Here is a 17,634-nt window from a genome sequence, read left to right as displayed (position 1 = left end):
TATTCACTTTAGAGAGAGACACCTTCGATCTCTTCGGCCCTCGACCTGAACTAGCTGCACTACACTGAGGCTCCGAAAGTTCCGCTGTCGTCAATGTCTTCAGCTTTGGACCCGAACTAGTAGACTTCGTTACTTTACGATATTCAGTCTTTTTTATTTTCGAATCACTAGATCTTACAAAGCAAGCAATGGACACTCACAGATCACTAATCGACTGTATGAATTGCCATACTCTGGAAATTCTGAAGTCTCATTAACCGATTCTGTTGTACAGATCAACTGGTAAATTGAAGCCGCATATTTATATCCTCATTATATTCTAGAACGTTCCGCAGATAAAACGATTCGTTAATATGGCCAGTAGTTCGACTCCTCTTATTCAAGAACGTTCCCTCTCGTGCTTTCCAGAGATTAAAAATTACAACGAATCGTCCTACTAGTTGCGCTACCTTTGTTGTGCAGCTTCCAAAAAGTTTGCTGCGACAACACCAAAAGCACAAGAATGGTTTACGTGCAATATTATCAACAAAAGGGTTATATAGAACATTCTCCGTCTTTATAATTAAGAATCTCCTTCAATTATCGTCACAGTATTCAAGAATACAAAAACATAATTTTATGTAGTGTAAACTGAACATTTCCTGTTTGTGTGTATGTGTGTGGGAGGGGGGCTCAAGTACCCTGATCCCCACCTTGGATACATGCAATTGACAATAACAGGGTTATAGAACATTCTCCGTCTTGTCTTTATAATTATGTATCTCCTTGAATCGTCACATTATTCAAGAAGACAAAAACATAATTTTATGCAGTGTAAACTGAAAAATTTCCTTAAGGGCCGGCTCGAGCCCTCTGATCCCCACCTTGGATACATGATATTAACAATAATAAGGTTATAGAACATTCTCCGTCTTGCCTCTATAATTATTACTCTTAAATTATCATCATATTATTAAATCTCCAATAACCTAACGAAATGTGAAAAATTTTACTGACGGGGGCTCGAGCCCGCTGATCCCCATCTTGGATACGTGCTATTAACAATAACAATGTTATAGAACGTTCTCAGTCTTGCCTCGATAATTATTTTTCTCCTCAAATTATCGTCACATAATCCAAAAAGCCAATAGCCTAATTTTATCTAGTGTAAACTAAAAAATTTCCTGGGAAGGGGGCTCGAGCCCATGATCCCCACCTTGGATACGCGCTATTAACAGGGTTATAGAACATTCCCCGTCTTGCCTCGATAATTATTTCTCTCCTTAAATAATTGTCACATTATTCAAGAAGCCAAAAACCTAATTTTATCTAGTGTAAACTGAAAATTTCCTGGGGAAGGAGGCTCGATCCCCCTGATTCCCAACTTGGATACGAGCTATTATCAATAATATAGTTACAGAACATTCTCCGTCTTTCTTCCATAATTAATTATCTTCTTAAATTATCCTTATTTTATTTTATTTCACACCACAAGGAACCAAAAACCTCATTTTATCTAGGGTAAACTGAAAACTTTCGGGGGGGGGGGGGCTCGAGCCCCCTAAGCCCCCTCCTTGGATACGTGCCTGTCCACCAGGTATCGAACCCGGGACTCCTTGATTGCAAGGCGAAAACGTATTCACAGCGCAATCGAGAAGGCAGTTATAAATATCTGATACATAAAAAATATCAAATAAATTCCCTTATATGTATTAAATACTAATGTATTTTTACATGTTTAGTAATTTAAATTTATATTTAATAACATTATAAATATTAATCATATATGCTCTTTCTTCTCAGATGCTTGCATGGGCGTCCGGAAGGGGGGGCAAGGGGGGGCCGTGGCCCCCCCCTGGAAAATGAAAGTCAACCAAAAAATATGTATTTCACACACATAATTTCATTTTAGCCACAATAATATGTGTTAATTATTGCATGAACACCATAAATTCAAATTAAAGCAATGTTTTTTAGGGAACAACACTATTTTTGGGGAAAATTTGTCTTCGTTGGCCCCCCCCTGGAAAAAAATACCTTCCTTGCCCCTCCCTGGAAAAAATCCTGCGGACGTCCATGGATGCTTGGTAGAAAATTTGAAAAGTTTCATGCACATACATAATATATATGTATAGTTTGTGTATGTCTGTGTAGACCACAATCTTCTTGCGCCCCCCCCCCTTGAAAAAATCAATCTTCAATGATTTCGCGCCATGGTAGGGTATGTAGCTGCCTGGCAAAGTCCTCATTCCGTAAATTCACGAACTGCATGAAATCAGAAAAAGACATATATTCCCCCTCGTTTTCAGAAAACCTGTTTCACAACCCACCCCTGTCCTTTCTGTGGTGAAGGACACTCCAGTGGGACAATGAATCTCCCCCCCTATTTACTGCGAGCAGCAAAAGAAGACGGCCGCGCCATCTACTGGCCACCGATGGAAATGCAATTTCAAAGCGCAGCGAGGTTTAAATGTAGCTTCCACTTCTATTCCCTAACTTTTCTATGATATTAGTTACTAACGAAATGAAAAGAATCCTATTTACAACAAAATTCTCTTCTCTTCTATCATCAACTTTGGAAGAAGATAAATAGTATGCAAAAAACAACAACAGATGGCAGTCGTGAGGCAAGAATGGTCTTTTTCCCATAAAACACTAGAATATTTTCTATATTAGGTTTCTTCCTAGATGAGAAATTGTTCGAATTTCGAAGAAAGAGTATGAAAAGTACTCTTCACACATCAGCAACTGATACGCAATATAATTTTCTTTTAATTCCACGGCGCCCTTTGTTAAGTTATAATCTTTCGCCATGTTGTTTACATAGATTACCTAATCTACGTGTATAAAATAGTCTACGTGTAGAATGTAGACTATCGTTGTTTACACGTAGACGCACATCACTGCGCATACCCCTAGTAAAGGGCTTGGTAAGCCTGATGTCTGAATAATCTAATCTGTGACACATTGTGATGTAAACAATCGAAATACACATTGAAAATTTCAAGTTCCTATAATTTCTCGGTGCACGTAGCTATGGTATCTTTAAAAATAGCTGTCACAAAGTATCCAGCGTTTTTGCGTAAGGGAAAGAAACTAATTGTCCATTAATAGAATGATGGCATGTTCGAAATGTGTTTTCTGTTGTGAACCAACGAGTTCAAACGAAAGTATAAATATTGTGATAGAAGAGGAAAAGGGAATTCGAATTTTGAATAAAATTAAGGATTGCCTCGGTGTATGGGTAAGAGTTGTATATGTTACGATCTGAAAGTCAAATTCATGCATGCTTATATGTTCACCATACACGCACGTGTTGCTGCACACTGCATAAATCCTATTCATATTTAGAGGTACAATTACAAATAAGATCCTTCATGGTTATGTATTTAGTGTTTCTTGCCATATGTATCAATAACTTGTGTGTGTTACACAAACAGTCATTTGTACCCTATACCTAATAAATTGTACAAATTTTTACATTGCTCGATTTCTAGTTATGTCTTATAATGGATCCACAGGCAAAATGCACCTGCGACGCTTGTGCATTGTACTCCTGCGGGAGAGGAGAGGCAGAGTGGAGCAGATTTCCGTATGGCCCGAGTTGGTAACAGTTTCATACATCGGAGAGACATTTCTTCAATTTTACACAAGAAACTACTTACGGAAATGAGTTTCTCCAAGGTTTACAACGTTCGTTGAGGTATTTGCTTTCATCATGGAATATATTTGACCGGGAAACCATGTATTTTTCAAGAGAAATATCTCACCGATGCACAATTGCCATTGCTTTCATTTGCTTGCCTTACAAAACCGGATGCTGCTTACGTTTGATGATGTAAGCCCCTGTCAGTGTTTCAAACATTTTTTTTTTTTTACTATGCTTGCCTAACGTAACCAAACCTAATCTAACCTTATCGGAAATGGTTTGTGGGGATATCCGTGAATGGTTCGTGGGGCTGTCCGTGTATGGTTCGTGGGGCTATCCGTCAACTACCTGTGCATAATCCACCAGTAAGAAACATGATAGTAGGTATTTTTCTTTGAAGAAGGTTGAAACACTGCATACCCACAACGTGAGTCAAGATGTGCCCGCCATATTGTGTGTTCCAGAAGTGAAGAAAGGAATAAAAAAAAAGCACTTGAGAATGTGGAAAATTGCATTTGTTTTCATGTAAAAAGCATAATGGGACCTTGAACTATTTTCCGGAATACATAATTGGTAAGTACGAACTGTGCGAAACACAAAATATCCGATTTTTATGTGTCTCCGATCTATGAAACTGGTACCGCCCGAGTTTAACCGATGGAGGGGAGGGTGCATGGAGACCTTTCGCTGAAGTTTATTTTCCTTGTTGCCAATTTATAAGATATGATTTGATTCACTGTTATTTTGTGAATATTGATTGTTAGTGGTTCCGAATGTTGAGTGATTTTTTCAAAGTGATTTCTTTCAAAGTTTCATCTGAGAAAGATGAAGTAGGCACCTATTGTAGAAATGATTCTTGTTTGTGATTTTCTCTCTGGGGTTTGCGCCATATTGGAAGTTTTACTATGGAGACTGAATCTACGAACACAGTAGCATAATTATGGTTTATACAGATCCTTTAATGCAGTTAACTATACTATATAAAATAATGGTAACATATTTGCACACAAACTGTTGTATCACACAAATGCCAAAATCCAAGTGGGCCTCCCCGATGGCGCAGTGGTTGCGTCGTCACCTTGTAATGAAGGGGTCCTGGGTTTGATACCTGGTGGAGGCATGTAACGGTTTTGATCCCACTTTGAACTGTAGGTCCAGTGCCGATTAGCCTTACTGTGCATAGAGTGGACTTGAAACACCAAATCAACCAACCAAGCCTAAATCGAAGTAGGCTGATGCTGTGCGAGCTGACATGCACCATGCCATATTGAAACCATGCTCCTGGAATTCCATGTTCCAACAAGGAAGTGCCCAGCAGGAGGAAAATAAAAACAAGTGAGGAGCAGGAAGTGAAATTGCATTGAATATTAAAAAATTGTTACAGTAAATTTTAACTTGGTGAAAGTAATTACCGGTGTTTGTAGTTCTGTAAAGTGCAAAAAAGAAAATGACAAAAATTTAATTTACCCAATTATCCCCACTTCACATCAACAATGCATTCCGCAGACTACTACTGATATGAGGTTTAACCTTTTGGGTCTCAAGCGTCTCGGTCGAGATACCCAAATGTAACCCTTGCGGTCCCAAGCATCTCGATCGAGACGCTTTGTCAAGGTCGTAGTTTTTACGTTATAACTTTTCTATTTTTGGCTAGAATTTTGATTTTTTTTATATGTTGTTCCTAACACATGTATTTAACAGAAATGTTTCTTGCAATTTTTTTTTCTTCATGAAAATGGAGAGGAAAAAGTGTCTCTTTTCAAGGGAAAATTTTTGCCGACAAAGGAAGACCGGCTTTGTTGTTCTAAAGCAATGCTTTTCACTCCCGCCTGGTAACTGCATTCGAAGGAAGCTTGTTTATCAGTATCTGATGTCAAGTTTTCCGTGCGGGCGCAAGCAGGGGGTGGGGGAAGAATGCTTGTTGAATCTGCGTTGTGAGAATGGAATTTCGAGGCGCACTGAAGGAAACTTTTGTTTTTGATCACAAGTGTTCCACATGTTGCAACACAGGTTACCCTGCATTGTCTAAAAATAGAATTTCAAGCAGCTGCAAGAATCTGCGCTCATTTTTTACTGAATTTTAGCTTTCATCCATGAAAGTTGTGCGTAGGTGTGTGTAGTTTTATGCCCAAGTGCGAAGATATTTTTTGAGTGAAGTGACAGACTTCCAAGGACTTTTTTGTCATCTACGTGTTTTTCTTGTGGTGTGAAAAGTGTGCTAGTGTTGTTTGTGCCTGCTGTGTCCCCAAAAGACTTATAGTCGGCCATGGCTGCCCCCGGTGATCTCCGTTCTGATGAAATCCAAGATGAGCTGGAGGATATGGATACAGACTCCGAGTGGGATGAAGAAGAGCTTGACATTCCCTCTGATATATCATCAGAATCTGATTCTGATGATATGTAACAAAGACGTTCCCCTTCCCCTCCTCCTGCTCCACATGGAACCCTCAACCTTTCCTAGGACAGACTGGACTGAAGGTTTGACACATTGATGATGCATCCTCTTCCTTGGACTTTTTTTCCTTGACTTTCTCCGAAGAAATCTTCCAGCATCTGTTGACTGAGACCAACAGGTACTACCACCAACATATCACAAAGCACCCAACGACAAAGCCTGAACGTGAAGTGACCATTGACGAAATGAAGACTTTCCTTGGTTTGACAATACTGATGGGACATGACCGCAGATTACGTTGGTGAGACTACTGGTCCAGAAAACCCCACCTTCATTCACAGTTTTATGGACAACAGATTTCGCGCAACCGCTTTTATCAATTGCTCAGATTCCTACACTTTGAGGACAATACGAAGAACCCCTCCCCCCAAGATCCCGATTATGACAGGCTGTGGAAGATGAGGTTTGTCTTTGACAATATCAATGAGCTTAGCTCTAATTGCTACTATCCTACAGAGCATTTAGCAGTTGATGAAGCTATGGTCTTGTACAAAGGGAAAGTCATCTTCAAACAGTATATTCCAAAGAAACACAAGAGGTTTGGGATCAAGATCTACAAACTCTCTGATTCTTTCAGATACACCTATAACATGACTGTATATCTGGGCAAGGACAAGAACAGAGTGACTGCCACGACATCAGCGACGCATGGTTTAATTGTAGCGTTGACGGAGAAGGTGAAGGGAGTTGGTCATAAATTATTTATGGACAACTACTTCTCTTCTCCAGAGCTATTTGATGATCTCGCAACAAGAAGTATCTAGTGCTGCGGGACCATCAATCCCCGACGAAAAGGCCTCCCACCCAACTTTTCAAAGACTGACTTGAAGCTGAAAAGAGGTGACCTACGTGTTCGGGTGAAGAATGACTTGACTGTGATATGTTGGAGAGACAAGAGAGAGGTGTACCTGTTGACGAACATCCATCAGTCACCAGCTGAGGGAAATTTCTTGGATGACCATGGCAACGTACTCAAGCCAGCTGTTGTATGCGAATACAATAGCCACATGGGATACGTTGACAAGGCCGACGTCATGACTAATTCGTAAGGTGTCCAACGAAAGACCATGAAGTGGACTGTCAAGTTCTTCTTCTACCTATGTGACCAATGTATCCTCAATGCCTACCTGCTCTTCAAGACATTTCATCAGAACGTGAGGCACTGTGAGTTCCGTGAGAAGTTGGCTATAAGTCTTTTGGGGACAAGTGGCAGGCGAGGCACTCGAATCCCAGCTCCTCAAGGTGCGGCACAAATTGGTCCATCAACAAGTTCGTCTCCATCCACCAACACGCGCTACAAGGTTAGTGGCTTCCGTCGCTTCCCCACCATGACACGGGAACAATGGAGATGTGTGCTGTGCAGGCCACGAACTTCACGGCGAAGTAGATGCCGCTGCGTTACCTGCAAGGTGCCCCTGTGTCTGGAGCCATGTTTTATGGAGTACCACTAGAAGTAAGGCATCATGGCTCCAGACCAAACCTGGGAGCTGGAGCAGCAAAGGTAAATACGAAGAAACCTTCTTATTTGTACTCTTCTTCCTATATTTTTTTAAAATTATTTTTGTGGGGTTTCCTCCCTTCCCCCTCCACATATATGCTGAATTTGCATAAATTTTGCATTTTGACATTTTGATATCCTTTTTTCGGTGGGGGGCAGTGGGGAATATTTTACAAGGGATTTCCCCCCTTTCCCCCCTCCATATGTACGTCGAATGTGTATAAATTATATAACGTCTGAATCTGTGATTCATTCTGCGTACAACGTATATCTTTCATATCTCTAGGGCATTTAGTTTCTCAACTATAGTCATTTCAATGTAACTCTGCATTTTGTTCAATTCCAAAGCTTGAGACAGTGACGTACAAGCCTTTCGTTTCAGGGGTACAACTCACGTTACATTCGTCATATGACAATGATGCAAATATTTTTCTGTTTCTTACATGCCAGCGATAATTTCTATGTGCATTTTGAAATTTTCATATTTTCAGTGGGCAGGGGGGGGGGGGGTAGAAACCTCATTTTTTTAAAAAAAAAGAAAGTATTTTCATGGGATTTCCCCCCTTTTCCCCTCCATATATATGCCGAATGTGCATAAATTATATATCGTGTGAATCTGTGATTCATTCTGCGTACAACGGTATATCGTTCATATCTCCAGGGCAAATAGTCTCTGAGCTAAAGTAATTTCAAGGTACCGCTGCATTTTGAAGCTTGAATCAGTGGCACACCGACCATTCCTTTTGGGGGTACAACTCACGTTACATTGGTCATATGATAATAATGCAAATATTTTTTGTGTTCCTTACATGTCAGCAATCATTTCCATGTGCATGTCAACACTGTCATGTACTTTTTTCTTGGTGGGTGGGGAGGACCCCATTTTTTCCGAAATTTTGGAATTTAAAGGAATTAGCCCCCTTCCCCCTGCCACATATATGCCGAATTTGCATAAATTTCATATAGTCTGAATCTCTGGTTCATTCCGCGTACAACGGTATATCACTCATCTCTCTAGGGCAATTAGCCTCCGATCTACACTTGTTTAATTGAAACTCTGCAATTTTGCTCAAAATCGGATCGGGACCAAGGGGGTTACATGTGAAAATGGCCTTGGGACTCAAAAGGTTAAGGAGTGTCATACTTGAGACCAGCAACGACATGATGAGATGTTGAAAGCATTTAGGGAAATTATTGTAATGCTAAAAGTCATAAATTCCTCCCAACTAACCTAACCATGAAAGCATTTAGTGACATTATTTGAATACTAGGAGCTCTAAGCCAGACTTGCATAACCTAACTTTGGCATTCCAGCATTACGTGTGTGGCATTTCACCAGTGATCAGAACGCTACATTTTAAAAGTAGCGTCGCTACAACTACATCTACTCTTCCAAAATGTAGCTTCGCTACACGCTACAGCTACATTTACCAAAAAGTAGCTCGCTACGCTACTCCTGTTCGCTACTCGCTACTTCGCTACTTTTTGCGCTACTTCTGCATAAAAAAGACACCTTAGAAACAACGATATTGGTATTAAAAAAAATCCCCTACTACTGGTAAATAGATTGTGTTATTCATTATAATGATTCCAGTCATTTGATAATTTTGATAGCAATGTTACTTCAGTTACTTATTTTTACTATAGTTTTTGAGAATACCATACCTATGCAAGTGGCATATCAATTCAAATTTGATATATGAATATTGCAATTAGGGTGTTACCCAAATTACATAATTATTACAATTATACACAAATAAAATTTGGTAGAATTAAGTATTTATGTTCACATCAACATGTTTTTCTTGAGAATTAATATTTCATTATCATTCTTCCTCGTTCTCACAATTAGCCGAAAGTGGTAGAAAGCAACTATAGATAAGAGAATAATTAAATAAACCATTTATCCTCATTGTCATGATTGAGAGAAGTGGAAGAATAGATGAGGAGGTAAACAAAGGAGGACAAATGAATGGTGGGGGACTATATCAAAGCGTTCGAAGATTAATATGGAATAGGGATGTACCTATGAAATGCAAGAAGGTAATATGTAACACATACTATGTGCCAATAATTACGTATGGAGCAGAGACTTGGACAATGACATAGAGAGACAAAGAAAATATGCAGGCAGTGGAGATTAATTTTTTAAGGAGTCTTTTGAGGAAGACTAGAAGAGATAGAATAAGAAATGAGGAGATCCGACAGACAGTGGGTGTAGGGAAGCTTCAGGACAGAATAGATCAGGCACAGATGACATGGTTCGGACACATGTAGAGGATGGATGCAGAAAGACTACCAGTAAGAGCTTACAATGCACAAGGAGTGGGAATAAGGCCAAGGGGGAGACTGAGATGTTGGTGGAAAGAGCAGATAGTGGAGAGTGTTAGGAGACAAGATTGGAACACCTTGGAAAGAGAGGAGTTGTGAAAGACCAAGAAAAAAATGGAGAGGCTTGACTTCTATGCCGACCCAGCCAGAGGCAGGAAACAGCGAAGGATGATGATGATGATGTCATGATTAGCAAAAGTTACTGAAAAGTGATGCAAAAGTAGGAGAAATACATAAATTTGAAAACTATGTATATTAACTAAAGAAAATTGTTGTTTCTGCAGGAAAGTCAATAACTTGTACATACTTTTTGCAATATGATAAAATTATTGAGGAAACTGTCGTGTAAACCTAAGTGTTCTAAACGTATTGTAATTTTAAAATTTGTGAACAAATAGTATCTCGAAAATAACTGTAATTCCAGAAACTCTATCATTCTTGTAACAATAATTTCTTGCTGGTGAGATCCTATATACTGACGATGATCAATGTTGTTAACGTACTGAGCCATTTATTGCTGGCACTATTCTCTTGTCAGTGCAGTGGAAATTCCATCGCTCGTTTTTGCACTGCAAGTTGTGTCTTACACAGCAATTAATGACATTTTGGTGTCTCTTACACCATGAATATCCACAGGATTTGTTCCAGGGGTGATGCAAACGAGGCACTTTTTTCCAGTGGTGCAGCAGACGAGGCATGTTTCTCCCCAAAATAGCGATGCAGCTAAAAAAACGTAGCTGTTATCAGGAATATATTCATATATGTCAGTTAGTTATCTGGATATCTGAATTCTTCAGATACTAATTAAATAAATTACGCAGATATCTATAATCTACAATCTAGATAATCTGTATGTCCATGTAATAGACTGTCTTTATGAACCTCCTGCAAAATTAAGGGTTATTGTCGATTTTTTCTGATGCTGTTGCCACATTCAAAATTCACCTTAAAATGCCAAGAAAAATGTAGCTGTAGCGAAATTTTCGCTACAACTACAGGAATTTTGTAGCTTCGCTACCGCTACAACTACAATTTTCAAAATGTAGCGTCGCTACAGCTACAGCTACAAATTTTGTAGCTAGCTACAGTAGCGACGCTACAAGTAGCTCGCTACTTCTGACCACTGCATTTCACACACAAAATATAAGGTTCTAGAAATGAGTTTGGATTATAATATTCATAATGAACTGATTTCCTGGAATTATGAAGTACTTTCTGCTTCTAGCAGAAACCAACCAACCATTAAGCAAAGTTTGACTTCATTTGTCTGTGAACCATATGGGAAACAGATACTCCTATCTTTTGCTTTAGTGAAATATGCAAATTTAACATTTCTACCATAATGAATTTTAAAAGACTAATAATTTTCATATTATTATTAATGGAGTATATCTTCACCATAAGGTAAGTGAGTAACTATCCGGGTCCTAGTTATTACTCTTTATGTCTGATTCAAGTAGCTGTTTCCAAAGTTTATGATTTTTCATTATTAGAGCAAGTGCAGTGGAGTTTAACATTCATGGTTATTAGAGTAAATGACTTTAAGGTGACAACAATTTTTCTTTGTTGGAGCTAACATTGATTTTTGGATCCAAAAATTCTTGCAGTGCATGAAAAAATATTCTGTATCTCTCTTGCATTCATGTATTGTACATGTATTTGTTCCCCATACCAAGAGAGTTTACATGTCATTGTCAAGTTTCTCAGGAACTCTCATCTTTTCCCCTTACCCTCTCAACATATATTTCCCCCCGTTTATTTTCTATGCTACAGTGCATGGTCTACCTTTTTCTGCACCATGCTGCAACAGTGCCTGAGGGCCAGGACCTAGCTACTGACTTCCCACCATGCAACGAGTTACGGGGTGATGTGTGGTCAACACAACAAACCCCCAGTCATTGTTGTAAGTTTCTATGACTGGGTTACGCTACTCATTCGTAGCTCCCCAATTTCCTCATGATGGCGGCTGGGCCACTCTCGTAAACTGGCCGAAATCTCAGGAAAAATATTGGTATGCTTTCCACCAGGAGATTTGAACCAGCATGTAGCCTGAGCCGAAAGCCTGATGCTTAGACTGCATGGCCACAGTGTAAGACAGTTTTAGTAGCTGATTTTTTATTCATTTGGTTTACTTGACTTCATTGCTACTTTTGGCAAATTGCGAAGATCAGGATAAGTGATGATGTTATAAAATTGAACAAGGGACACTTAAAGAGAACATCCATGCCCAGGCTGGGATTCGAACCTGGGACCCCTGGTTGATTGATTTGCTTTATTTTACTTCGCTTTTTGTGCCACTTTTGGCTACTTTGCGAAGATGGGGATGAGTGATGATATGATTAAATTGATGAATGGACACTCACAAACATCAATGCCGAGGCCAGGATTCGAACCCGGGACCCCTGGCGTCGTAGCACCTGGGACCCCTGGCATCCCCTGTAGTAGTACATGTGAAAAAAATGAATAGTTGAATTATGGTTGACAAAAAATTAACATTGATGCATTTAATGTTTTTTAAAAAACTATTCAGACATACTTTTTCTTTCTTTCAGTCAACAACTACACTACGTTCATCAGATATTATGTGCATCCAGTGCTTTGGGCAAATTGATTTATTTCACAATTTCATCCAAGTATGTGTAAATTCCGAGGTGGTTCTGAAAGAGAAGACCTCCACACAGAAGGTTGAATTCAAGCAAATAGGCACAAAACATGTAAGTAATAGTATTTTTTAAGTTGTTTTTTGTTACATTGCATAACTTGATCCTTTTTTTTAAAAAAAAGAAATAACCATTGTTATTATCAGGAAATGGATTTATTTGTAGTAAAATGTGCTAAATGTGTAAATACATATTTAGTTATCTTCATCAAAACATGGAGTTAAATATGTACTTAAAATTGTAAAATAAGGGGTCCCGGGTTCGATAACCTGTGGAGGCACATAGTGCTTCGGATCACACTTTAAACTGTAGGTCCAGTCCCGATTAGCCTTGCTGTGCATAAAGTGGACTTAAAACACCAAATCAATCCAATTAAAATTGTAAAAATTTACCTTTTTAATGATATAAGACACTATGCAAGCTATATAAAATACAGCATGCTTACATTGTTTTCGTTTTCTGTTTCCAAAACAATGAATAACAACATTTTGTTGTAAGTGTTTGAACATGAATTTTCTTCTGTTGTCGCTTAAGATTGATTTATATTGATTAAACCTGCGTTCAATATCGAAAGAAGAAATGGGATTGTTTTTCAAATTGAAAGTCACTCACAAGAAATTCACCCAACTCTTTTATTCACATGAGGACATGTAGTTATTGCATGAATATGGAGTAATTATATGTTGAGAATTCTCTGAAATATGGATATGTAAAAATAACTCAAAAATATGAGCCAAAACTTAATGTATAAGGTGCATTCAAATGAAAAGGTCAATTTCCTTGCAGAATCTTTATTACAGTAGTTTCCTACACATATTCACCGTATGAGGTAAGACACTGGTCCCACTTTGAAACAAGGTTGTGAATAGCTTGGTAGAAGAAGCCCTTGTGCTGGGAATGAAACTATTCCCTGACAGCTTCCTGCAACTCAGGACTCGAGGCCAAGCGTCGTCCTCTGAGGTGTTTCTTCATAGGTCCGAAAATGTGAAAATCACATGGACTCAATCAGGACTGTATGCAGGGTGGTCTAGCACTTCCCAATGGAATGATTGCAACAGATCCTGTGTCTGTCTGGCTGTATGGGGACGAGCATTGTCCTGGAGTAAAATTATGCCTTTGCTGAGTTTTCCTCGATGCTTATTCTTGATTGATGTCTGTAGACGATGCAGTGTTTCACAGTACGTGTTTGTGTTAATTGTGTGTCCCTCCGGAAGGAACTCCACTAGCAGTGGCCCTTGGTCATCAAAAAATGAGGTCATCCTAAGTTTGCCGACTTTAGGTTGTGACTTGCTTTTCTGTGGTTTTGGTGATGCTGTGTGCTTCCATTCCATACTGTCCCTCCTTGATTCTGGCTGGTAATACGGGCAGATGGATTCATCTCCAGCAATGATTTTGCTGATAAAGTCCTCACCTTCATTCCTGATTCGCATCAAATGAGCCAATGACATTCCCATTCTGCACATTTTTTTGTTCCTCTTACAAACACTTTGGCACCCATTGTATGCACACTTTCCTGTAACCCAGTCTGTGTCTCACAATGTCATGCACACTACCAAATGACACGTTCACTTGTTCGCTAATGGCTGCCAGTGATATTTGTCTGTCCCCTTGAATAAGATTGTCAATAGCAGTCACTGTCCAATCAGGAATGCGATTTTTCAACTGTCCTGGCTGAGCATCGTCCTTCAATGTGTTTTGTCCACCACGAAAACACCTACACTATTGTCTCACTGTTTTGCTTCAGATACACATTTTTCATACACAACTTTCATTCTCCTATGAATGTCCGCTGGATGTACTCCTTCGGCATGAAGAAACCGAATGACACCCCACTGTTCTTCCTTGGACACATCCCTTAATGGCAGCTCCATTGTTCAGCACAGCATTCCACCTGGGGGGAAGAAAGTGAAGGTGATTAGATAACGGACACGTGCTACCTGGACACACTTGCGCATCAGCAGATGCCTCATTACTAAAACATCACATATCGCATAAAACGCTTTTCCAGAAAAAATAAAATGGACCTTTATATTTGAATGAACTAAGTATGTACAAATTAGGGATGGCCAGATCCGGATCCGGTACTTTTGGATCTGGATCCGAAATTTTCGAATCCGGTTCCGTTTTGCCATCCTACATGCGCTTCTTTGGAAAGTAAGAATGTGCTTATAACATATTGTTACCTGCTAATATACATATATATATACTGGGTGATTTTTTTAACCTGAATCATTTGCATATCTTGAAAAAAAAAATATCCTACAAAAAAATGTTCCACATAAAAAGTTGATAGTTTGGAGGGGGAAGTTTAGTGATGCAACAAAAGAACACCTCCTCCCCCTCTTGTAGGTGGGGCGGGGGGCAACTTTGAAATTTCAAATAGAAACCCCTCTTTTTTATTACAGATTCGGATTTTACGGAAAAAAATGTCTGAAACATTTTTTTCGATTCGTGATAAATGGCGCTATAATCGACAAATTTTCATTTCTTGAATGTTTACACTTTAAAACCAATGTATTTCATTTTGCAATTCATTTAAATTCAAAAAATAAAACATTTTTGTTCCAGGACTTGAAATTGTTGCAAAACAAATAAATTTATTTTGAAAATACAAAATTACTCGACAATTCTAAGCTCTAGATATCTCGATGCCTAGTAAACTACATTCACTTCTCAATTGTATTAAGTGTTCAAAATGATGAACTTCAACTTCAATACATTTATTGATCCGTGCTTCGAATGAATGTACACAACTCAAAAGTACCTCTGGTTCAATTATGGCACAAGCGTTTTGGATTCGCCCTATCAGATTTTCACGAGTAGTTGGCAATTCTCGATACACTTTATCTTTTAGGTAGCCCCACAAAAAGATATCTGGTGAAGTAAGATCTGGTGATCTGACGGACCAATTTACAGGACCAGCTCTGCTGATCCATCGGCCATTGAAGTCATGGTCGAGTACTTCACGTGCTGCTCTCGAATAGTGCGCTGGACATCCATCCTGCTGAAACCACATGTTCTGTCTCATTTCCAGGTTAAGATCTTCAAGTAATATTGGCAGTTCATTTTGAAGAATGTCGCGGTACTGTTGACCATTCAAATTTCCATCAATGAAGTGGGGACCGATGAATTTGTAATCAATAATTCCACACCACACGTTTACAGTCCATGGACGCTGATGCTCAACTTGGCGCAGCCAATGCGGATTTTCGACACTCCAGTAATGCATATTATGCCGATTGACCGTTCCGTGATTTGTAAAAGATGACTCATCAGAGAACAATACCAGACGAAAGAAATTTGGGTTTATTTGTATTTGTTCACGTGCCCACTGACAAAACGTCACTCGATTTTGAAAATCATCGCCATGAAGTTCTTGATGCAATGACACATGATATGGATGATATTTATGACGCTGTAAAATCTTCAAAACTGCTCTGGGACAATCCGGAATTTCGAGCTACTTCTTGCGAGCTGACATGAGGATCATGGGCCACAGCAGCTAACACAATAATTTCATTTTCTTCTTCAGTAACTGTTCTTCGACGGGTCCTATGTTTAGGTTTAACACTTCCTTCAGTAGTAAATTGATTGACTGTACGTTGAAACGAAGCGAAAGAACGCACCCTGTCTGAAAAACGCTGAGCATAAACAACGACAGCTTGACGGAGATTCCTGCCAGATTCTCCATATACGAGAACCATTTCAATTTTCTCTTCTACAGTTAATACATCCATTGATATTAAAAAGTATCAACAGCTTAGTCAAATTAATCGCTCGGAGCATTCTTGTGATTTAAAAAACAATGACAAACAAACAATGATTTAACAGGAAAAGTCTAAAAAGGAACTGTTTCTTGACATTGTTTTATTTATTTTTTATTTTATTTTTCTGTTGTAGCTTTGTTAAGCATCTTTGACACAACAATAAAAAAAATTAAACAAATATCGAATCTAACTTTTAAATGTTGTAAATAGGCGAATTACCAGCTTAATGAAATCTCAAAAGATTTGTCAAGAATTAGTACGAAGTTCATGCACGAGAATGTTTTATTTTTTTTAATTAAATGAATTGTGAAATGAAATACATTGGTTTTAAAGTGTAAACTTTCAAGAAATGAAAATTTGTCGATTATAGCGCCATCTATCACGAATCGAAAGAAATGTTTCAGACAAAACTTACGTATTTTTTTCCGTAAAATCCGAATCTGTAATAAAAAAGAGGGGTTTCCATTTGAAATTTTTAAGTTGCCCCCTGCCCCACCTACAAGAGGGGGAGGGGGTGTTCTTTTGTTGCACCACTAAACTTCCCCCTCCAAACTATCAACTTTTTATTTGGAACATTTTTTTGTAGGATGACTTTTTATCAAGATATACAAATGATTCAGGTTAAAAAAATCACCCAGTATATATACATACATACACACATATATATAGAGAGAGTGTGTGCGCGCGTGCGCGATTTGTAATTAATTAATACACTTACAAGGGAGGTCTAAGTTTCTCCCTCCGAATTTCCATGAAACTTGGCAGGTGTATAGAGCCGGTACTTTCGGATCCGGATCCATTTGGCCATCCATAGTAGAAATGTGGAAAATGAAAACTGAATTTTTTGAGTCGACATGCCATGAGAGCCAAGATAATACATAATATAACTTGATTTCAGCTTCATACATAAATATATATTTACATATAAATCCATTTCCTGGTTATAACTGTATCTTTAATCAAACTAAAAATAAGTGTCTGGTGAAGGGTTTGTGTATTCACTTGAAACGTTGCAACAAGAACTGTATATTTATGTTTCTAAGAACTGTAGGCTACAAGAGAAATATTTATTCATTTTTTCTTAAAAAGAGTTTATTTGTACATTTGATAATTAGGGTAATCACTAGGACATATCAGAGCGAGAGCTAGATTTTTCGGTCCTTTTCACAGTCGAGTTGGCCGTGGAATGGCGGCTTGTGCGCCAGGAAGTAAGAGCACATCTGCCAGCATTTAGGCACATAAAGTGGTTCTGACCAAAGAACGAACTTGGAAATTCTTTTTTTGTCGAAAGCCAT

At 38.7% G+C, this 17,634-nt stretch overlaps 1 protein-coding gene across 4 annotated transcripts in view; it reads left to right on the top strand.

The window, feature by feature from the left end:
- Window positions 1–2,961: 2,961 nt before the first annotated feature.
- The window catches only part of LOC146003061 (uncharacterized), a 47,671-nt gene continuing 32,998 nt past the window's right edge, over window positions 2,962–17,634 (top strand). For 2 of the 4 annotated variants that reach the window (XM_083141230.1, XM_083141226.1), the window contains exons 1-2: window positions 2,962–3,223; window positions 12,465–12,626. In XM_083141230.1, coding sequence (XP_082997356.1) covers window positions 3,095–3,223; window positions 12,465–12,626 — 291 coding nt within the window. In that variant the 5' untranslated portion in view covers window positions 2,962–3,094. Of the gene's footprint in view, window positions 3,224–7,414; window positions 7,585–12,464; window positions 12,627–17,634 lie in introns of those variants that run through there. The other 2 variants (XM_083141227.1, XM_083141228.1) reach the window with 2 other exon arrangements.

The sequence above is a fragment of the Lepisma saccharinum genome, chromosome 19 (assembly GCF_977018435.1).
Source record: "Lepisma saccharinum chromosome 19, izLepSacc3.1, whole genome shotgun sequence".
Taxonomy (NCBI): Eukaryota; Metazoa; Arthropoda; class Insecta; order Zygentoma; family Lepismatidae; genus Lepisma; species Lepisma saccharinum.
The sequence above is the reverse complement of the archived record's forward strand: the minus strand, read 5'-3'. Positions and strand labels throughout refer to the sequence as shown.